The sequence below is a fragment of the Theobroma cacao genome, chromosome 4, assembly GCF_053813885.1.
Source record: "Theobroma cacao isolate CCN51 chromosome 4, ASM5381388v1, whole genome shotgun sequence".
Lineage (NCBI taxonomy): Eukaryota > Viridiplantae > Streptophyta > Magnoliopsida > Malvales > Malvaceae > Theobroma > Theobroma cacao.
Genome location: NC_142642.1, coordinates 23,843,345 through 23,867,429, shown reverse-complemented (window position 1 = coordinate 23,867,429; position 24,085 = coordinate 23,843,345). Strand labels below are relative to the sequence as shown.

The 24,085-nt window shown below is 31.9% G+C and overlaps 2 protein-coding genes across 2 annotated transcripts; one reads left to right on the top strand and one right to left on the bottom strand.

Annotated features, from left to right (window-relative positions):
• Positions 1-8,086: 8,086 nt before the first annotated feature.
• On the bottom strand, positions 8,087-11,569 carry LOC148763186 (cyclic dof factor 2-like). The gene is made up of 2 exons (XM_088805567.1): positions 11,053-11,569; positions 8,087-9,847 (listed from the first exon to the last, which is right to left on the bottom strand). Exons 1-2 carry the CDS (start codon positions 11,278-11,280, stop codon positions 8,510-8,512), a joined length of 1,566 nt encoding a protein of 521 aa, XP_088661693.1. The 5' UTR covers positions 11,281-11,569; the 3' UTR covers positions 8,087-8,509.
• A 7,520-nt stretch (positions 11,570-19,089) lies between these two features.
• On the top strand, positions 19,090-20,432 carry LOC18601532 (Ribosomal protein L34e superfamily protein). Its single transcript, XM_007032498.3, has one exon. It carries the CDS (start codon positions 19,514-19,516, stop codon positions 20,240-20,242), a length of 729 nt encoding a protein of 242 aa, XP_007032560.2. The 5' UTR covers positions 19,090-19,513; the 3' UTR covers positions 20,243-20,432.
• Positions 20,433-24,085: the final 3,653 nt, after the last annotated feature.

Here is a 24,085-nt window from a genome sequence, read left to right as displayed (position 1 = left end):
TAGAATGGAACAACAACATTTTCATCCTATTAACTTTTTTCTTCTGAAAGTGAATCAATTCTTCATGAAAATACCTTTTATATTACAATTTGCGTGTAAATGGGCATACATAAAATGTTACAAAATGTCTATATTCATTTAAATAATTACAAAATTCATATAACTGGTGAATTTCAGTAGCTTCACGTCTAACTTGACTGCAAATAAAGATAGAGTTTTCTTAATTATAAATAAGCTTTTCACCTGCATAAGAAGTTGACCTAGAAAACTAAGATGTGTATTCATTTTGTATCTTGTGTTTTTTCTCTTTTTTTTATTTAAATTCATATTATATCTCGATGTCTATGATTTATATTATGTATGATTAGCAGTAATATTTAAAAATTATAATTTTCATAAAACCAACCAGAACATAAATTTTTGCAAAGAATCCTAATTTAGTTCTTTAGTTTAGGGCATACTACTAATATAATCACTGATTAGTAACACTTTCTTCATTAAATTTTGCTTTTATTCAAATGATGATAATAAAGTAAATATATAATTATAATAAGTAACAATAATTTTCTGAAAAGTAATTGCTTAGTTTTGTATTTAAAAAATGAACCTAATAACTCTTTTTTTTTTCCTTTTTTGCTTCTATTAATCGTTGAAAATTCAAAACAACATGTTAATATTGACTTAATCATGTGTATACTATTTTTTATTATTTTTGTTTTTATCATTAATGAATATGGTTTGAATTGTTAGAATATATATATATATATAAAGAAAATCAACTTACAAGACTAAAGCCACTTTAAAGAACCTAGGTTCTCAAGTTTGATGGGATCTATCAGACGATTTTAGAAATCTTATTAATTGGTCAAAGCAGAAAGTAATCTCTTGAAAAATCAGGATGATAATGCAGCATGTCAAGCTTTAATCATGAAAACCATTAACCCTCGATTAGCCAATTACACAATTTTATTTTATTTTATTTTTTACATTCGACAATCACGTCATGTGTGGTAATTATTTAAATTTAATGTCGAAGAATAACCATAATCTATATTCCATAAAAAATTTTAATATACATCATCAACCCTTCTTGTTTTAATTGGTGTTTATTCATATCAAGTTGTAAAGTTTAAGCATGTGTGCATATAACCTATTTTCTGTAAGACGGTGAGGATGGATCATTATAAAACAATTATAGTTTAACAATTGAAACAACCATATAATATAGTGTGTCATGTGGATAATTAGTGCTAATTAATTTTAATATATATAATAATTAGAGTGATTTTGAGCTTTGGTGTATATATGGTTATTTGTATGCCGGTGCACGTGTGTTTACACACACGTGAAAAGCCCATGAACGCCTGCCATGTGAAGTGAAATAGCTAGAAGTAGCACGTGCCCCCATTAAGGGCCATAATTATAAGGCTTTGTCAAGATAAATAACTCATCTTCATTTCCTTAGCTTCTTTTCTTATTCTTAAGTTAATTGATTGTAAAGTTCGATTGGAATTGGGCTGGCCTTCTTTTCTGTTCCTTTTTTTTTTTTTTTAACGAATGAAAATGAATATAAAGTATATAATTAGTATATGAGATGAATAATTAAGTTAAGTTAGGTTTGATCCCACTAAGGGATGGGTAGGCAAGTAGGCAACAACAAGTTGGCTTTGTGGAAGGCTTGCTTTTTAGGCAAAGTAAAGCTTTCAATCTCCACTTAAGTATGTTATAAATGGTCGTTTTATGGACCTCTCTTTATTTAATTATTGTTTTTTTTATTAGCTAAATACTATCAACTATCCATGGAACCAACAACATATTCTCTCTACATTACCATTAGAAAAATGAACAAGTGAAATCAAAAAACAAAGAATTCTCTTTAAATAATAATAATAAAGTTAAGGTATAATATTTTAAAAAGTCTCTAAATTATTTAGAAAAATTCAAATATGCTATTATGCTTTGATTGAGTTCAATCAAACCATTATATTTTTATTTTAAATCAAACAAACCCTTATAACAAATGAATTAAAATATCACTTGTCATTTTATGTCACATGATACTAGCATGATAAGATAATACGTCATAATGAATAATAATTAACATGGCATGTTGATGTAACATAATGATATGGCATGTCACATTTTCAACTTTCACATTAACATCTCATGAGTATAAAATAACAAGTTATATTTTAATTAATAACAATTAATCAATCGTTAGTTATAAGAGTCCATTTGACTCAAAACAAAAATATGAAAGCTTAATTGAACGTAATAGAAAAATAAGATCTTATTTAAATTGAATAGCTTAATAAATTTTTCAAGTTTTATGTCAAAAATTAACTAGAATAAAAAAATTAAAACAAAATATAAAAATTAAATTGTTCGATCCATCTGACGATTGAATTATGCAATAATAGAAGTGATCGTGAAAATTAAGTTTTGTATACTTTCACCTTTGTATGCTTTGGCAGTGAAGAAAATGAATGTTGATGAAACTTTAGGCGAAGGGGTGTTGAATGAGCAAAGAGAAAGGGTGAGGGAGTGATGAATGAAGCTTGGATAACTTAGACTAGTTATCTTCATGATTTATAACTTAGGGTTGACTTTACAATCCCAAATCCCAATGATTAATTAGCTGTACTTTCCTCCATTTTAATAATCTTAATCTTAAATGATTAATTAGTGACTGATTAATGCGGAATCAAACAATTAAGTTGGCGAGTTAGATTTTTTTTGTATATTAGAATCAGAAAGGGAACACGGTTTTAGAATATGAGTGGAAAGTCTAGGAGAGGAATATTACTGCTGCCTAACTATAGCATTTTGATAATTTAAGAGGGTAAGCTTTAGATGTTTCTTAGGGGGGTTTTAAGTTGGTGAGGTTTCTTTTTTGTAAAAAAAAAATAATAAATTGAATGGTTTTGTTATATAGATTAAGTATGGGTATTTTTAAGTAAAATTTATTATAAATTTTTCATTGTTCAATAAGTAATGATCAAATTTTATATACACATAGTATTTTTAATTAACTTTTGACATGTTATTGATTTTTTGAATTGAATTCTATTAATTTATCGATTTCAATTTAAAAGATTTTATTTAAATTTTATTCGAAAAGGAAAAATGCATGGGGATTATTTTAGCTAAAATTAGAAATTTAGATTATTAAAAACAAAACTTGTATAACATGGAAAACCTTATAGTTAACATTAATGATATCTCTAGAGGAAAAATAATGTAAAGTATCAGATGGAGAACAAGGAGGAAGACAAGGTTTCTCAGCATTGGTTTCATGAGCCCTTAAGAGTTGTGAAAGGATGTTGACACTAGGCCCCTTCCAGCGTTGGTTTCTCAGCAGTTGGGGATGCTTGGGGCTCTCACTATCATGCCAGACAGCCTTGAGGTTTCTATGATTGGGTGCCTCCAATGTAGACACTGTAATTTTGCTTAAACAAACAAAAAAAATAATAATTGAAAATTAATTAATTAAATAATTAGAAAAGAAATAAAAAAAGGAAAAAAATACTGGCAAGGCCCGGACGCACCTGCCAGTACCAGCCAAGCACCATTACAGTGCCAAACATGAAAAACTCGCGTCTGGCAAAGTAGTGGGAAGAAGGCATCCGGCTGGAATGGTACTCGGTTGCAAAATCGAGTATAAAAGAGACACTGGAGCCAAAAATCAAAGAGCGATCGGTAAGCAAAAACCCTAAGAAATCCTTAGCAACCTATAAATCAAATTCCTAGTCTAGCAGCCAAAAAACCACAATCCACAATCAAACTAAAAAAAAATAAAAAAAGGAAAAATAAAAAATAAACAAAGAAAAAAAATAGAGTAATAGGAAGCTTTAGGTGCCGCCGGCTGTAAGAATAGGATTTGGGTTTTGGATGGCTCAAATCGAAGGTGAAGGAGGCCTTTGTACCGTCGGTGGTGGGGGATTTCTTTCTTAGAGTTTGGGTGAGAGGAAACCGATGCCGGTAGGAGTTTTAGATAGAGAGAGAGAGGAAAAGCCAATCGTCGTCGAAGGGGGAGTCAATCGACGGCGTTTTGAGGGAGATTTAAAGTGGCCGACGATTCGGGCAACGAGAGAGTGAGACAAAGAGGTACGCATCCAGTGGTTCTAGCGTCACCAGTGAAGAGAAAGAGAAGGACAGTGACAAAGGCTTCCGCACCGCGGGATAGAGGAAAGGTGGGGGCTCAACTGTCACCGGTCAGGAGGAGTAGAAATTCCGGGCACCAGAATCGATGGAGAAAGTGGGAATCCAGCTGACAAAAAAGGATCGGTTTTAGAGAGAGGGAAGGTTGCCGCCAGGTAGAGAGAGAAAATGGTAAAGGGAAATGAGAAGGAAAGGAGAAAAAGAGGATTTTATAGCTAAGGTTTAAAAGCCTTAAAACTACGTCGTTTTAAGCCCTTTCTGACCCATTCAAACTACATCGTTTCGTTGCTTGGAGGCTGCCACACCAAACTCCAAGCAGTTTCGCTCCAAGGCAAACCAGGGTCCTGCAGCTATTTGGGCAAACTAAGCCCGATCAGGTAAAATTTTTTTTAGGGATCTATGATGAACTAGTTGTTTTGGGGCTAGCCCATTCTTTTAAAAAATTAAATGGTTTGAGCATGATATTTGAAATCCTTTTAATAATATTTTAGAAGATTTAAATTAACAAAAAAATGTGAAACAATAATGTTAATAATAGAAGGTAGTAAAAAAGTTTAATTATTTTTTTTAGTCACCACAACAAATCCTTTGTTTTAGGACAATATTTGTAGCTTTAATAGTATATTAAGTGAGCCTTAAGGTACCATACTATTAACCATGGAAAGAATACAAAATTGTACCGATGATGGGATGATTGGTCAGGACGCGAGGAGTCGCAATCCTGGGCTAATTTTCCTTAAGTTCGAAATCCAAATTAAGGCTCCACCAGTACGATGGGAAGGCCTCGATTTTGAGATCCCGAAATTTTTATAAATAAAATTTAACTATACAAAAATCATTTTAAAAAAATAATAAATAAATAATAATAGATAAAAATAAAAATAATAATGATAATTCAAATATATATAATAAATTTGTGAAATGTTAACATCCATGACATTAAATAAATAGACAAATAATAAAAACTATTAATAAGAAAAATCCAAAACAATAAATAATTTAAAAATTAAACATTAAATATCTAATGGTATAAATTATAGATTAATAAAATATTATGTAAAAGAAATAAGATAGAAAGTAGAAAGAAAAAAAATGGAATTAAATATAGATATATAAAATAAGAGTTTAGGCATTAGGTTTGAACAAAAGATTGATTACAAAAAAATAATACTAATAAAAAATATAAGATAGTAAAATAGTAAAAAATAAAATAAATAAAATTTTGTTCACTAAGATAACATAGAATCATGAATAATTTATAAGGTACCAAATTACAAAAAGGAAATATGGAGAAGGAAGATTCATAAGAAATAGCAAAGAAAATATAAGAGAAACTTAGAATAAAAAGGATACAAAAAAATAAAACAAAGGATATAATGATAATAAAAAAATATAATGATAAAAATAATTAATTTCACGAGTATAGCATTTACATATTGTATCATACACATCATTGTATATAAGTATTTTTGTTTACGAGTTAAGCCCCAATGATGGGATCTTTTGAAGATCTTGCGAATGCAGGTATTTCTTGAAAAGTTCTCTATGTGAAAAGATGTTCTCGGGTCCCACCAGTATGATGGGAGGGCTAGAAAAACATCTTTAATAAAAGGTTTTCGTTCGTATTAGGTTTATTATGCACGAAAACGTTATTTTTAAAGAAAAACGTACGATGATCCCGATGATGGGAATTATTCGTTGAATTTACGAATGCGAGTTTATTGGATAATTCCCTAGGTGAGAGAAAACCCCGGATCCCACCAGTATGATGGGCGGATTCGGGAGAACGTCCTCAATAAAAAGTTATTCGTTAGACATTTTTATCCCACACCATGCATCTCATCTTTCCTCACATTTGCATTCCATTTTAGGTTAAATAGAAGATAAAATAAGAGAATAATAACTAAGAAAATATAGTGAACTTAAAAATTAAAGCCTAATAGGATAATCTAAAAATGGTACCGTTCAAGGAACAGGCGTCCCGAAAGTGCTAATCTTTCCCCGGGTGTAACCGTACTCCCAAGCCTAGATCTAAAAAACCGTAGACTAGTTTAAGATTTTCTTCGGTGGGCTTAAAATTAATTTAAAGCTTCGTCGATTAGAATCGAGTCGATAGGTAACCAATCGCACTTAGTAAAAAAAATTGATAACGACTCTTAGTTTTTATAGTTTTCACTCGCGTCTGGTGGTTGGGTTTTTGGACGGGCACGTTACGACATCCAACCCTACTTTTATGCTTCAGCATATATGTGGTTGTTTGTATGTGGCTTAGAATCATGCTTCACCAGTCTGCGTGCAACATCTAACGGTAGAAGCTTGTGGTTGTGATTGTACACCAGCTCTCTAGTTTTCCTTCATTTATGTGGTTTAGTCCTACTTTTCCATGGGGTTGATAATGATTTAGCTACAATATATCATGCAAAATGGCACGCATTTTCAAATTCTAAATGAAAATAATGCTGCCCTTTCCCACAAGGTATAATGACAAGCAAGGATCTAAATGCAGGAGCAGAGAACCACACGATTTGTTTTAAGTGTGATTGATGATTTCACGTGGCATGTAAAACAGATCATATCAGAATCCAAAGCCAAATATCCATTAGCAGATAAAGATAGTGGCTAGAATTAAAAAACCGCATTACCTGAACAAAGTTTGCTTTTATATCAGACTCAAGTTCATCAGCATCAGATAATAGATATGACCAAAAATGAAGGGGCAAAACAACCAGATTCACCTAATAGGAATGAGGCAAAGAGACAGAAAGTAGGAAAGTAGGAACAAGATAGCAGCCAAGAAAATTAATAGCATCACATGCATTGGGTCCCATAACCAGCTAATGGCCTGGCTCATGGTAGCCAAAAATTTCCGGAAATAACACAAAATATCTCCATGTGTTTTTTGCCTGTCTAATCTATTAAAAACATAGTTAGGTTGATTTCGATAGACGATAAACAAATTAAAATTCAGTAATTGTACTTGTACATGAGATTACAAATTTAGCTAGCAGAAACCTTTAAGTTACATGACAGGTTGTTAAACACTGTAGACATAAGTCAAGGCAGGTTGTTCCATACAAGTGGTAATGTCTAAATCTTAGATTTTTAAGACTTGAGTCTTGAATGGAGGATTGCTCATTTGGAACTTGGAATGGACGTGGACTAGCTGTTTTAACTATAGATTTTCACACGCTAGTTGATACAATCTAATGTTAAGAATAAGGTAGAGGGTCCTTTTCTCTTGGTGAACAACAAAGGGTTATAGAGTATTTGTTCTGATTTTTCCTTTGTTTGTGCTTTATTTGGACTAAGTGTTATGTTACTGATGATTAGAGGAAAATAAAAGAAAAAAAAAAAGAGAAAAGAAAAGAAAGCAACTACAGATGAGAAAAGAAAAACTTTATGATCAACTTTCGACCTTTTGCAGCTAGTTGTTTGGATTCTATAGTCGTGGAAAGGGAAAGGTGCTCGGCCTTTCTGATAAGAATTCAAGTCTATCTGCCAAACAAGGGCCTACATGGACTTTTCTGCTTTTCCAAGTTGCACCCGATTTCTATTCTACCTTAAACACCCCCAAAATCCCATCCAAACTTATTTATGTGCAGATTGATGATACTTGCTCCTTTGGCTTCATTCAATTCGGTTTAACTGTACTGTTGAATTTTTAAACACAAATGGACAACTAACAACCTTCAATCCCATCGCTTGATATTGCTGCATGCTGCGCTGGAAGGCTGTGTATCTTCCCAACTGCAGAGAAATAGCACAGTGGCCGTGACACTGGATTCTATATCACTTTATGATAATCGGAGAATCTGCTTTCACACATTCATGAGAATCTAGACCTTTAAAGAAGAACGTACACAAGATGCTTATCATGGCAATTTAAGGTAGATTGAGCAAACATTACCAAAAACACTGGAAGACGAATAAAAAGATTGACTTCAGTTCCCATTTTTATTTAAATACAACTGGGATTATAGTACAGAAACTTACTTTATCCTACCTCACCATTTCATATATATTTATGTACAGAACTCGCAAACCATCTAACTGAAAACAAAAAACACCTGCTCATACCGGCATTGGCGAAAAAACGGAACCCCATAAACAAAAAGGAAAAAGATAAAAATCAGTTTCTACTTCAGCTAAACACTCTGCCTTCAAAGGATATGACAGGAACTCTTCTTCTGTTTTCCTCAGTTGGCCTGCTTTGAGAGTTGGTTATAAAGAGGGGAACGTGAATGAATATGACCCCAGCTACTAACGAAGTTGGACTGACTTTGTGTCTAATAATTAACACCACCAAGCTGTATGCAACACCATAAACCAATTAGAGTCATAATTTACATTATGAGCTCTCATGGAAGTTTATTGACCTAGACAATGCTGCTGGATTTGCTTGCAAGACTGGAGAGGTTTCAGGAACCTGATTCCTCTCATCACCCTTTGATTGAAATGATTTGAAGAGTCCTCCACTACCTATTGAATCAGGTTTATCATTCTTAATGCCGAGTGTTGCCCATATTGAGCTCCTTGCCGCTTCTCCTGGATCATTGATCCTCAATGTTTTTGGAATCCAAAGGCATTTCTCAGCATTATTTTCTTTTACTGGCTCCTCTTCTCCAGAGTTGCTTAGTTTACCCATGTTCTCATCTCTTGAATGTTTTCCCAAGGTAGGTGAATTAGGACCAGAACTGGGGGCAGTTTTCTTTGGAGAGGATGGCTGAGGAAGCCAAGGGACATTCCATGTGCCTGGTACAGTACAACCCCAGTAAGCTGCAGCAGGATAGAAAGGCATGGGAAAGCCTGGAGAGCAGAAAGCATGTGGAGGTATAGGGGAGTTCCACTGAGCTGAATTCCATGGGTAAGGCCAAGGAGCCCCAGGAAAGCATGGCATCTGTGGTGAAAAACCCTGACAATTCCGCACCATTTGATCTTGTGACCCAGCTTTACCTGCCTCATCCTTTGACGTTGGGACAGAAGATCCATTTGAACGCTCAAACCCATTTTGTCCACCTCGATAAGAAACAGGAATCTTTAACTCCTCAGGCTTATGAAACCCATTTCGTGTGGTATTACGCATTGTTTTATCTGCAAGGTTCAAAACAGAAGCCATCGATTCACAAAGGGGTGCGTCCGAGCCAAAGGTGAGAACAGTACCATTAGCTTTCAGTGCAGGATGGTGGACTCCACTAGGAATTTCAGTTTGAGCATTATGCAGAGCTTCAGAGACAGTTATGTGACGGTAGTGTGAAGCTGAATTCTTGTTCTTGCGACGGCCAGCACCCACAGGCACATTCCTCATGGTCCCACCAGCTGTCCAGTATCTCTGACAGTTCTTGCAAAAGTGCCGAGGTTGATTGACATTGTAATTGTTGTAGTAACAAAATTTAGTATCCATGCTGTTGCAGCGGGGGCATGGAAGAATTTTGTCAGGTTTCTTCAAGGTTTTTTCTTGTGAATTACTTGTCTCACTTTGATCCTCTTCTGCTTTTGAAGTTTTTAAAGCAGTGCTCTCCTTCTCAACAGAAGGTGTTTTACTGTTCTCACTTGCTCCAGAGGTTGCCTCCAAATTTGTAGACTCACCAGAAGTAACTGGAGGAGCACCACCTTCCTGTTTAAGCCCGTCCTCCTTTATACCTCCAACTTCCTGTTCAGTCTCAGTTGTTTCATCGCCCAAAGTATCCTGAATAATTCATGGGGAGAAAATAAGCATGAGAACTAAATTCTAACCAGTACAATTATTGTACTTAACGAGGAAATATAAGTTTGAGACAACTAGAAAGAACAAATCATGGGAGAACTAACTGCAATTTGTTTCCATTTCTGGTGTTTGCTAGATAAAGAACCAGTTTGACCACCACATTCTGACAGCTATAATAGAAATTTTACTCGAAAAGTTGCTTAAGAAGTTATGACTTCATACAAAGTTAGGCAAGACTCAAAGCTCTTCTACTAACTGTATCAATGCCAGGATTCAAATATTCCTTCCGTATGGCTATGTAACCAAGATTAGGGGAAAATACCCTAAAAAGATATGTTGCAACACAAATTAGGATCATAGTGGCTGCAAAGAAACTACAAATTTTTTATTTAAATTTGTATTTTGATTTCTTAGGAAGGAGCATGATTACTATAGAAACATAGAAAAGTTAGTAGGGCTAAGAAGCAGTTAAAACTGATAGTAACTTTCTTCAGGAATGAGTAGATGTCTGATTCCAGAAAAATTGAGCTTTCCCTAGATCAGGAAAGTTAGCAGAACACAAAATACTCATTCGGCATAATAAGGGAGGCAAAAGTACTGGAAACAAAAGAAAACAGTGGTGCAAAACGCCATACAACATGCAATTCAACTAAAAGATAGCAGGGGAGGGAGGGTTATCAAGCTAAACTATCAAGTTCAAAGAAACTAGCCAGACATTTTTCCTAAGTTAGAAATATAAAAAATGGTGAAATCATAAATAAGATCCCGAAACCAGCATCCAAAACGATGCAGGAAATGAGAAGTACCCTATTAAATGCCAAAAGTATAAAACAAAATTCAGCAGTCAGGCAGCAAGCTAGTACTAACTTTTATAATCATGCCAATCCAGGAACATAGCCAACCAATCTAAAAGAAATTAACCAAAACAACTTTTTTTTGAACAATTATATTATGTTTATAAAACAAATAGCTAACACATCTAGAAAACCAATCTTCAACATCCCAAAACTTCCACTTTACTTAAACCAAGAACGAAAATTTAACCAATCCCCCCTATAATCAAATACTATTACTTCCCAAAACCAACCTTTTTAAGCAACAAAAACTTAGAATCTAAGACCAACCCATTTTTCATTTCCATATTCTAAGCAATGGGTATTCTTCTAAATTCCAGAAAAAATTCTTACCTTTTCAGCTTCTCTCTCTTCCGTTTTATTTTCATCTGGCGAAGAATTTGTAGAACAACAACGATCTTCATCTTGATCAATATTATTATTGTTGTTGTTGTTGTTATCATCACCACAAGTAGCACAAAAGTTAGCTGATGTTGCTGTTGCTGTTGCTTTTGGAGATTTCTCAGGCAAAGGAATCGTTTTTCCAAATAATTTGATCGCCGAGTCTTTTGGTTCCGACATTTTCTGTTCCCTTACCCTGTTTTTTCTATTTCCTTTTCCTCTGTTTTTTCCCTTCTTTTTTTCTGAACTTATATAATTTTTTTTCTTTTTCTTTTTTTTTTCTCTAAATCCTCTGCCAACGGAAGATAAAAACTGAAACTTTCTAGAGAGAGAGAGTTTTGTAGAAGGATGAAAAGAGAGAGAAAGAGATCTGATACGTTTGAGTTTTTGTGTTGTTTTAATGTTTTCTTTTGTTTTCGTTTGTGTGTTTTTTTTAATGTTTTTGTTGTAAGAGAAGAGAGTGTAATCGTTGTTGGTCTCGTGGAGTCTACGTTTTGGATCAGTTTAAGCAGGTGCGTTGCCACGTCAGCATAAAGGAAAATTTTCAGCCACAAGTTCCTTTTGTGGCCTTGAAAGATCTTTCCCTTTCCCTTTTTTTTTTTTCCTTCCAGCCTTTTTGTCCTTTTCAAAATCCTAGTCAGCAATTTTTTTCTTCTTTTCTTATACCTTCCCTTTTTTTTTTTTTTTTTTTCCTCTTGAACACTTTTTCCCCTTTCTCCTTTTGATTACTTGCCAAGCTTTAGACTAATTAGACAAACAAACCATCATTCAAGTTCAATGTGTTTTGTACAACTCAACGTTAATTTGATGTAATCATTATTTAATTTTTTAAACCTAATTTAATTAGATCACCATTTCGTTAACCGAATTGATCCTTCTTTTATTCTCTTTTTTTTTCTTTTTCTTCTAATATCCTAATCAACAATTTTTTTTCACTTTCCTTACTTTTCCTCAACACCTTTTTAGCTTTTTTTTCTTAATTAATTTTATATTTTTATTTTTCAATTACTCGCCGATTTTTTTGGCATTGAAAACTAGAAAATCTTTTGCCCTTTTCTTTTGTTGTTGCTTTTTTCTTTCAAGGTTATTTGTGGTTGACATTGTAAGTTGGCCCACTACTCCTCTTTCTAGTCTTTTCATATCTTTTTCTATGGTTCATAAGGTTAGTGCTTGTGACGTATCTTACTCATCCAAGTGAGAGATATTGCCAACTTTAAAGGATGAATTTATTTATGCAAGCTCATTTACTTTTACTCTACATATTTGACAATTTCAAACATAATAGATGTGTCTTAGGTATGTTAAATGTGGATGAGGTGCTACAAGAATCAAGCATCATATCATAAAAAAATGACAAGAACATCTTGCTTTTCCTCTTATATACCCATCATCTTTGTTCTTAAAAGCACTTAAAATATGAATTCAACTTTCCACAATTTGACGTTTCATTATCTATTTCTTAACACTTTTTCCATATTCTACATAAAATTAAAGTTAAAAAAATAAACTATTGAACCTCAATAGTTGAAGAAATTCTAAATTTCAATCCAAAAAAGTAAGGATGAAAATGCATTCATCATTGATGAACTAGGTATTAGGTCAATTGAAACTTATTCAAAAGTCAACATGCACTTTGTTAAAAATTTCAATCTCATGATTTCAACAAAGAATTGATTGCTCCTTTAAACAATTTAATACAATATTTATTATTAAATATTGATTAGAGCTCTATGATAAGAAAGATAAAATGAGTACTTAAAGACATTATTTTCTTTTAATAAAAGATTCATATAACTTTGTCTTCGTCTAGAAAGAAGAAAAAAAAAAGTAAACAAATGCAAGCTGTCCGATTTTTTGACGAGTTTTTAAAGTCGGGTGAGGCGGAGAAAACCAAGGCAAGTGCTTTTTACAAAGTCTGAAACCCACATGAAAAAAAATCCATGTCACCATCCGATCGTCAAAGCACCACTTGTGATGGGGCCCACCAACGAATTCTAAAACTCACAGAATTTTGCCACATCAGCATCATATTCTTACGGGGACCCACCTCCCAAAAAGAAAAGTGCAAAAATTAAAAAAAAAAAGCCCACCCCAACGGATTCTCACCAAAAAAAATCCCTCCTCTGGTGTGCTCGCACGTGTCAAGTTTTTTCTCCACACATGTGAACCAATTTTTGGAAAATAAGAAACTCGAAAAAGAGCCTATGAAGAATCTTTCTTCTAGTGGCTGAGCATTCCCCTTGTTGGGTGGAGGTTGGCTGAGGAGTTGACACGTGTGACCCGACAAAAAGTTAGAGCATGTCTTTTCTTGGCCTTCACTCGCGTGACATTTTGATTTGGTGAAGCAAATTAGGAGTAATAAAATATTAATAAAGGCCCTAACAGGTCACCCATACGACTTAAACTTTTTCTGAAATCTTTGCTTTTCTAGGTTTGTTGACACGTGGATAAGTTTTAGTAAAACAATTATATAAAATGTAATTTGATATTTTATCATTTCTTTTTTCTTTTTGTTTTTTTGTGAAAACAATAAGCTATGATGCAATTTGTTGTATTGCTTTTTTTCTCTCTTTCTTTTTTTTTTCGACACATAATAGTAAAATAACATATGAGTGTTTTCTTAGTCAAGAATCTAAAATTTAGTTGAAATTATATTCTATGATGAAATTTAAAATTATATGTAAATAAAGATTAATTATATAATATTTTATATGGACCTTGTTTTTTAAAATGCTAGATAAATTTACAAAAACTTTTAATTCTTAATTCGATGAAAAAATAATTTTTAGTTAAAATGTACAAGTGGGCTGGGGTGTCTATATCATCAATATTTTGTTAGCCAGAAATGGATAATTCTAGTTATTTTCGTGGATTCCCAAGTGGATAAACCTTTTGATGATTTTAGACCTTTTTTTTTTTATTTGAAAATGAAAGAGATATTATTACATTACTAATAAGGCACTAGTTGGTCTCATGGATCACTTGGGAGTTGAGACCAAGTTTCGTAAAGGGCCCAAGTTCTTAAAGTCACAAGCCCATAAGTTTCCTATGTCCCATCACATTTGGACCTAAAAGCTCATTCTCAGCAATATCATGGGCTCAAACCCCAAATTTAAGGAATTGGAGTTTCCCATGTGCATCACTTTTTTGGACCTAAAAGTTCATCCAATCAGCCCAATTTGAACTCTTAATTTATCTTTTTTGGTACATCAATTTGAAGTTTTTACTACTTCATGTACTGTAGTTTGGAATTCATTCAGACTTGTCTCCATATAGTAATTAGGTGGAGGTTTCAGGTGTTAAAGTCATTGAATCTGAAATTAGAGTTTGATAATCTAACAATGTGTAAGGCATAGTTTTATGCTATATGTTTTAGCATTTGTACAATTTTTGTTCTTGTTGGAGTAATGTCTAAAACATCAAAGGTACCCAATGTTTTTAACCAAGACTAATCACTTAGGGGGTTAACTAGTTTAGAGCATAAGCATATATGATATGAAATGACATATGGAAAAGTGAATTGCAGGCATCATGGGAAATTAAAGAAGGGAAGCACATTAAACAAAAGTGTTTTAGGTAATTAATTATAATGATAATTTGATTGAAAAGAAACTAGGTGAAGTTAGAGGCAGGCATTAATTAATTAATGAGGCATGCATTCCCAGCATATCCTTTTCATTTTCCTTCCCACAACTCTTTTTTCTACCGCTCAGTACGTGCGGTTTTTCCATTAGAGATGAGAGGAATATTTGCATTTGTGATTTTCTAATTAACTTCCATTCATGATTCATAATTTGCTTGCTTAATTTGGTTAATTATTCATCAAAAAGTTTGGTCATGGGAATAACCCTTTTCTTCTTGTTAATTACTTTAAGTAATTCTTGCCTTTTACGTACATACTTTTGAGTATATACATATATATATATATATATATGTTGATCATACCCTAACCAAGAAATTAGTATAATCATTGAAATCCCTTTTCAACTAAAAAGCCATGGCCGGAAAGATGAAAATCCATGCTATATTTTACATATCAAACCCTAAAAAGTTATATATTAATTTATTCAATTTTTAGTTCAGAAAAACTTTAAAGACTGATCAATTTACGATATTAAAATTAAATACTGAAATATATTTTCTTTTTGAATTTTTTGTTTTTTGTAAAAGAGAGCTATAATTTTAATTATAATTAATATTTTGCATTGTTATGAAAGTTAAAAAGGAAAGAATATATGATTAAAAAGAAAAAAATTTAATGTAATTAAATAACATATTTTTCCTTGAATGAATTGACAGAATACAACAACTAACTTACTGGCTTTTAGCTACTTAACATTTTCAACACATTTTTATTGAAAATCGTCCAATAGGGGATTTGCAAATATGCATCGAAATTAAAGATTGAATCATTTAAAAATTTTCAATAGTTTATTAGAGGCATCTAATTTAAACAAAGTTAATTATCCACCAACTGTTGTTACTCCTAGGTTTAAAACTCATATATCAAATATATCAAAACAACTCTAAGAAAATTTTCTCTACAAGCACGAGAATTTTTATAAAATAATCGAGCGCATGTATAAATATTTTTTATTTCAGTTAATCATATATATATATCTGTTCAAATTTGAAAATCTAAAAAGAAAGTAGAATTATCATATTGAAATCATGTATACATACATATATAAATATATATATACACATGTATTTATATGTATCTTTTTATTTATCTATTTAATTATTTAAAAGAAATATTATGATGGGGTAACTGTGACATAAATATATATCTCTCTCTGACTATAAACCCCCATTCAGATTTTCCACCACCAAAACTGATGTGGTGTTTGATGCTTGGGGTCTTTGCAAGCACATGATGGCGTTGAAAAATTTTCTTTCCACAGAATTTAGGGTTGACTAAAATGGAGACTTGCATTAGGGTTTCGGAAGACTTTTGTGTGCACAGGCATTCCCACCATGTAATGCTCGTCTCCTTCATTTGTACGAATAAAAAATCAAACATCTCTTCCTTGTTTTCTATTCTTTTGAATAAGCTCCAAACCCAAACGTAATGGATGTGCTCAGACTGTTGATATTCTTGAGTCAAAAAAGTTTGGCTGTATGCTTTCGTTTCTCCTTAATTGTTTTGTTTTTCTAGCCAAGGCTTTTAGTGCGAACGCATCTACTTGGACTTATTACATTTTACCGGCGTTAACGTAACATACATGCAACTTTTAAATAATAAATTTTCAAACTTTCTTACCCTGCTATTCTCATTTAATTTATTGGTCTTGATAAGGGAATTCAAGTGGTGTTGGTGTCACGTCAAGCGCCTTAAAAAAATTATATAAAAGATTTTCAATCTCTTTTTCAGTAAATTAGTCTTTTGAAAAAAATACAATAATAATGTGATAAAGTGATATCAAAACGAATTCAATTTAGATTCGATCAATGTTAGATATATTTTCAAAAAAAGAAGTAGGTAGAAGGGCTAATGACGACATGGGTGTCATTAGATTAGATGCAGGAAAATATCAAACACCAAACCCTTTAGAAAAATTAGATAAAATGTTTCAATAATGATTCGATGACACTGAGTAAATTTTACATATACTTTCAATACAATTCCGAAGCAATATGATATATATTCTTTTAAATTATCAAAATTAGATATTTATATTGTTTACACATTAATTACGTACTGCATTATTTGAATTTGATATGCTTAATTTTTACTATTTTTTTTGCATCAATGACAATTTCTTTATAATTTTTGTGTTATTAGAGGTATAACTAAATATATTATTATTATTATTATTATTATTATTATTATTATGGCATCCCCCAAGCCAAAAATCTTGACTTTGTCCCTTCTCTTGATTAAGCTCTGTTTTTATTGAATATATCTTTTCCCTTTGAATATATTTCAACGTTTTGTTCATGCATCTAACAAAGTACAAGTTTCTAGTTTTCCCAAGAAATTGTTCAAACTCCAAAGCATGGCTTGTAGGATAAAACATGAACCTTCTTCTTTTCTATTTTGTGACAAAAAGGAAAACCCAGTTTATATAAGGTTGACTCTCTTCCATTATTTGACTTGTGATCCAAAATTAGAAGCGTTATCTGTTTAACAAGTTATCAAGAAGATGGAGGAGGAAGATTGCCATCTCCTTCAACCTTTCCTAAACTAAAAGTAGAGATGGTAATGGATACCCAGTTATAAAGTATCGCAGATATTCGACCTGATTATATAGGGTTAATGTACCCTATAATCGAATTTGGAATAGATTCAGATAGTGATTTCACAACTTGTATCGAGTTCAGGTACCACCTTTTGAGTACTTGTTACCCGAACTCGATTACTATTTATAAATATTTTATTATTATTTTAATAATTAAATTAAAAATTTACAATTTTTATCAACTTTATAAGCAATTTTTTTTTGTTAAAAACTATCAAATATATGAAAAGTATGGTTACTCTAATTATTAATATGATGACATTAATATATTTAAATTCAAAAATTATTATATTGTTAATTATGTTTAAATAATCTGAATATTATATCATATTATAAAAGAATATAATTACTATTATATATATACTTTTAATATAAATATATTTACTTTTTATTTTGTGTTAACATTACAATCTTATGACTTATAAAATTATTAATTATAATATAAATACCATTGTTTATATAATCTTATAATATATATACTTAAAGAAAGCTTTTGAGATTAAAATAGTTTTGAAATCTAATTTTTTTTAATTTCATGAAATTAAGAACAAATCCGTATAATTAATCAAATTAATTCATGAAACTATTATTATTAATTAACTTGTAATTTCTTTTAATATATATAGTTTATATATTGTGTTAATTTATAAGAAATATAATTACTATTATATATATACTAAAATATTTTTAGTATATATAAACTTTAAATATAAACGTATTTGCTTTCTATTTTGTGCTAACATTACAAATTTATGACTTATAAAATTATTAATTATAATATATACAACTTTATTTATATAAACTTATATAAACTTAAAGAGAAGTTGTGAAATTAGAATAGTTGTAAAACCTAGTTATTTTTTTTAATTTTATATAATTAAGGACAAACTTGTATAGTTAATTAAATTAATTCATGAAACTATAATTATTAATTAACTTGTAATGTCTTTTAATATATATACTTTATATATATTAGATTCATTTATAAGGAATATAATTACTATTATATATATATATATTAAAATATTTTTATGTATGCGTGTGTGTATATATACATATATACTTTAAATATAAATATATTTACTTTTTATTGTGTGTTAACATTACAAAAATTATAACTTATAAAATTATTAATTATAATATATATACCTTTATTTGTAGAAACTTATAACATATAAATCTAAAGGAAAGTTATGAAATTAGAATAATTAATTGGGTAATTAGGTACCCATGAAGAAGATTTTAATAATTTTTTTATCTAATCAGATATTTAAACAGGTTAGGATAATTAAAAGGTAATGAAAATGTATTAAGGTTAAATTAGAGTAGTAATTTTTAAAATTATTCAGATAGTTAATAGGGTTAAGATATTTAATTTTTAATAAGATTAGAGTTCGAGTATCTCAAAATTAATAGGTACCCTACCTGTTAATATCTTTAACTAAAAGAATTCTAATGCTTCATTTAATAAAACAATTCTAATTTCAATGTAAGTGAAAATTTTTAATCCAATAAATAAGGGTAAAAAAGAGAGATGGTGGACCAAAGCCCATAGAATAATACCCCACAAAATCATGAATATATGATTGGAACACTCAAGTCTTCAAAAAGCAAAGTCCAAGCCCATTGTAATCATCAAAAGCCCACCGAATAAACTTCTTTATTTTTATTTTTTAATTGTTTTCTCCTCAAACGTGTCGGACTCTCCCTTTTACAACAAAAACATAACACAAAAACAAGCCACAGCTCTTACTTGTTAGCTCAAGAAATTTTTGTGATAAAAGAAATAACAATGCCAAAAGGTTAAAAAAGACTCTTCCTTTGTTTCCTTCTCTCTCTGTCTTTCTTCTCTCTCTCAAATCTCAATAGCCGGCCTTTGCTCATTCAATTCCAGTTCTTCTTTTTCTCCTTATAATTCAATCTCAAATTGAGATTTGAGATTGAAAGTTTCAATATCTTTGTGGTGCTTTGAAAGGAATTTAATCATTTGGGTACTAATAAAATCACCTGATCTTGAGGTGGAAATAATTAAGTTGTTTCCTTTTTGAGCTTTTATGAGGTGGGTTTGATCTGGATTTAGAGTTTGGGTTGGAGGAGAATTGATAGAGTTTCCGTTTTTCTTTATAGGGTTGTTTTTACTTTTGGCTTTAAAATTCTGGGTTTGATTTGAAATGGTCTATTTCCATAGCTCAATCTCAGTCTGCAAGTCGGTTGACCAGGCTTCCTCAGCTACAAGCATGGCAAATTCTGTGAATTCAAATGATTTTGTTATGAATACCAAATCATCATCATCATCATCATCATCATCAAGGAACAATTTTTACAAGAAACAGAAGGTATTCAATTCACCAAGTTGCTTAAAAATTCCATCTTGTGAAAGATCAAGATCTGCTGCCATTGATGTTGTTATCTTAATTGCTGTGATTGCTGCTTGTGGGTTCCTGTTATTTCCAACTATAAAGTGCATATCTCTGAAATTGATTGAATTCATTGGAACTGCCTTTTATTTGGTTAAAGAGGAAATGATGAGAACTCCAATGATATATGGATCTATAGGACTTGGTTTTTGTTGTGCTGCAATAGCTGCTTGGGTTTTGCTTCTGTGTACAACTAGGAAATGTGGGAATCCTAATTGTAAAGGGCTTAGGAAGGCAGCCGAGTTTGATATTCAGTTGGAAACTGAGGAGTGTGTGAAGAATTCCAGCACTTTGGTTAAAGATGGTGTTAAAAAAGGACTTTTTGAGTTGCCCCGAGATCATCATAAGGAATTGGAAGCTGAGCTAAAGAAGATGGCGCCGGTTAATGGAAGAGCAGTGCTTGTTTTTCGAGCTAGGTGTGGCTGTTCTGTTGGCAGATTGGAGGTTCCAGGGCCTAAGAAGCAAAGAAAGATCAAGAAATAGGATTTTGGGATATGATATAGAGAGGAATTAAAGCAATACAGAAAGTAGTCATAATGCAGAGAGGAGTGCCTTCTCTGGTTAGTTTAATCAGAAACTATGTTGTCTTTAAATAAGCTCTCTTGGCAATAAGTTGTAAGGATTATATACAGTTGGTTATAGTGGAGAATATAAGAATCCTTTCGTTCATTTATTTTAATCACTATTTAATGGTAATTTACTTCTTAAAGCTTATGTATTGGGTTCTTCATGTTGCAATTTATTTTATGTAGTTATAGTTTTTAGAATTTCTTTTTTATTGATTTTGGTGATTGTTGAAGTTTGACACTTAAAAGATATTAAATTATTATGCACTATGTTGAACTATTTGATTGGTGCTTGTGTTAAATTATGAGAAGAAGAAGAAGAAGAAGATTGTCAAATACTTTTTTTTCCTTTGAGATGTAGATTGTTAAATTCTTAAGGTAACTATTGAACTAAACATATTTGAAAGTGCTTGATTCTACCTAAGACGAAATAGTGATTGTTTTGGTGTACCATATAGCCCATGGTGTTGAATATTTTTCCTCATGGTAGTCTGTCCTTTATATTAATCAGGATAAAAACAAGTAAGGTATACTATAGGGCTCATAGGGTCTTTTGAATATCTAAGCATCATGATTTTTAATCTGTTTTACTCACAATAGAGAGTGTTATACTGTCGATGCAGATAGTCAGCGTCTATTGTCCTATGATCATTCCTCAAAGATTGCATCATTTCCAACTTATGTTTGATAGATCTGAACTCCTTCTGGTAATTCTGGCAAGAATTGAGAAGCCTTAGTTTCTTTTTTCTTTTCTCCTTGCTAGAACTTCATGCTATGTTATTTATCTTTGTTAGGAAGTGCAAGACTTTAAAACCTAACAATGTTTACCGGCTAATTCAATATTTTGCCACTTCTGAGGAATTAGTTTTTGGCACAGATGCCAGACTCGTTTGATCAGATACATCTGAGGCATAGAAACCATAACTTTGCCTACATTTCGAGCTTCGTTGTAGTATTTCACAAATAACAATAACTTCATTGTAAATTCCTGAACAGATATTTCGAGAAGATTAAATGTCTCTTGTGATAGTCCATCTAGTGTTATCTACCAAATCTTCATGTTCAATTGTCATGTAAGTTGGTAGAACATATTCTTTTCTACTTGAACAAATATGTGAATATCATATTATACCAGTGCAGCAATTCTGCTCTTCACATCCTGGTCGGACATTAACTAATTGATTTCTTGCGCTTTCTCTTATTCTCACATCTAAATCCATCTTCCATACTTTTTAGTTAGTTACATATCTTTTAATGGACCACCATATAAGAAAGTTGATTGTTATATTGCTTACAAGTCTCCTCTTTCATGTCACCGAAGCCTTTTGTTTAAGCTAAAACTGCCTTTCGTCATGTTGGAATATTTTAAAGTGAGAAAAGGGCAAGATGATCAAGCATGTGGAGGTATGGCAAAGGTAATTTCACTTGCTTCCTTTCAGTTATTCCCTTTTTATGGTTAAACAGCATTTTATTACTCTGTTGTAGTCCAGCTGGTTCTTATTAGTCTTAGCTGTGAGTGACAATTCTGGAACAAAAAATCAAAAGCAGGATTGGATTTTAAATATCTTTACCCAATTTTCTTTCAGCATTAGAGGGTAAACGAATTTTGCTTTGTGTCGTGGTTTAACTTTAGTTCAACCTTGTGAGTGTAAGTATGATGTTTTTCTTTTCTATTTTTTCCATGAAGAGAGTTATTGATCAATGTAAAATCTGCTAAATTTTAGATAATTGATAATTAAATAGGTTTAACTTGGTATAATTATTTCAAGATGCTGGTTGATTTGATTTAGCAAAGATATTGCTGAATCAAACAATTTGATGGAATGGATTATCAAAGTCCAAAAGTGCTTTTTTTCGTCTTCGCTAACATACTGGTAATAGTTACTGGTTTAATGCAAATTAAGGCTTAGATGACCTGAGTTTAGCTGTAGTTGAGTCATAATACCAGAAATCTGTTAGTGTTATATGATTTATGGACTAGCCTCTGTAAATTCCTTGTTTGTTCTATTTGTACATTATATGCAACACCAAAATTTTTGCCTTGTTAAATGATTTAAAAAATACGCTTCCAAGCAATCTTTTATTTCATAAAGCAGGATAGGTACACAAGTCAATGAAATTGGGAAGCGCATCTTTATGTTGAATCACCCAAATGCTATGTACTTTTGCCAACTTAAATGATTTAGATACCATTCCAAGCAATTTTTTATCTCATAAAGTAGGGGAATACAGAAGTGAATGAAATTGCAAAGCTCCATCTTTATATTGAATCACTCAAGTAAAATGTACTTCACAAACAATATTTTTCTTTATCAAAGTTTCTCAATTGAATAATGGTTGTTAGTTTATGGTTGTTGTAAACTAAAGAAGCAGAAAGAGCCAAGTATTGTTGAAGCTTTAAAGATTTGGTGAATTTGTGTGCTTTCCTTATTTATTTATATAATAATTCTGTATTGAATCCGATTTTACATTATGCTTTCAAATTTTAAACTCTTTCTACCTTTTGCACCAGAATGCCTAACTTTACCACCTCTCTGTGTTAACCAACATAGGCGTTGCTAGTTTTCAGATATATAGTGATAACTGAAGGCAGCTAAAAGTTCTCAAATTAGTGAAGGATAGGCAGAGTTGGAAGCAGCAAATTTTCATCTTCACGGATTTGAGTGCCTTGCTACAATTTTTGTGGGGTTTCCAGAGGCTGAAAACTGTGTGAGTGGTAATGTTCCATGTATTCTGCTAATGCAGAGTCCATTCAGACAGATAGACATGTCAACTTGGACAATCCTTATAATTGTTGAAAGGAGGTTTTTCTCTCTCCTGAAATTTTAAATCATTGTAAGAACTCATTATGTTTAGATAAGATTCAGTTAGTGTCTGTTCCATGCTTCCTTATTACCTTGTGATTTTGGGGGGCAGGTGCCGAGAGTCAGATGTGGTAGTGCTCAAGGAATTGCATGAGACGGACACTAACTCTTAAAACAACTAGTGCAGAGATTGTTACAAGATCTTACTTTTCAATGGCTGTTGTATTTAGTTTAGAGTAGGTAGCTTCTCTTTTCTGTTGCATTGTTCTCAGGCTGGTAGTATAAAATAAAGAATGATGGTGATAGAATACCATAGACAAAACCCTAGCCTAAGCTCTTTCCCTGACAAAGTCAAAGTTCTGACTTTATAATTAGGCCGATAGATGAAATCCCAGGTATAGAGTTGCTTGTTTTGGAGCTATTATTACTATCATCTAACTCTGCAACCAAATTAGGATTTGGTTTGTGTCATCCCGGTTGGAGAATCAAAATCTATTCTCATGTTATAAGTGATTCTCATCAGTCATCATATACTGAGATCAGCACTCATGGAATAAAAAAGGACTCAGATCCATACGTCAATCATGAAGCATAAATTCCAGGTTTTGGGAGACTAAAATTTCCAGGACATGTCTCCATATGTGGATCCATAAGAGCTTTTGCTTTGGGTCACAAACAGTACTTGGATGATTCCATACACTTATCATCACTATTCATATGTGCATTCGCGTGTTTCCCTTTCTCCAGGGATCTCAAACCCGTGTTGTACATGTCTTTGTCCTAGGACAGCCTGTGAACATACCCATGCTATCCGTTAATGTCTAGCCGACCTCCATGAGACTTTGGCCACAGTTTTTGTCAGAGAAAAAAAAAACATTGAAAGGGCCATGTTCATTTCCCCTTTATCCGTCAGCTGTAAGGACAGGAGATGATGGTGATTACTTAACAAACAATTA

Bases quoted from the DNA above. Each gene is read 5' to 3' on its own strand.
- LOC18601532 (XM_007032498.3), top strand. From the start codon at position 19,514: ATGGTCTATTTCCATAGCTCAATCTCAGTCTGCAAGTCGGTTGACCAG.
- LOC148763186 (XM_088805567.1), bottom strand. From the start codon at position 11,280: ATGTCGGAACCAAAAGACTCGGCGATCAAATTATTTGGAAAAACGATT. The intron at 9,848-11,052 runs GTAAGAATTTTT...TGAATTATTCAG, and splicing joins AAGAGAGAGAAGCTGAAAAG to GATACTTTGGGCGATGAAAC.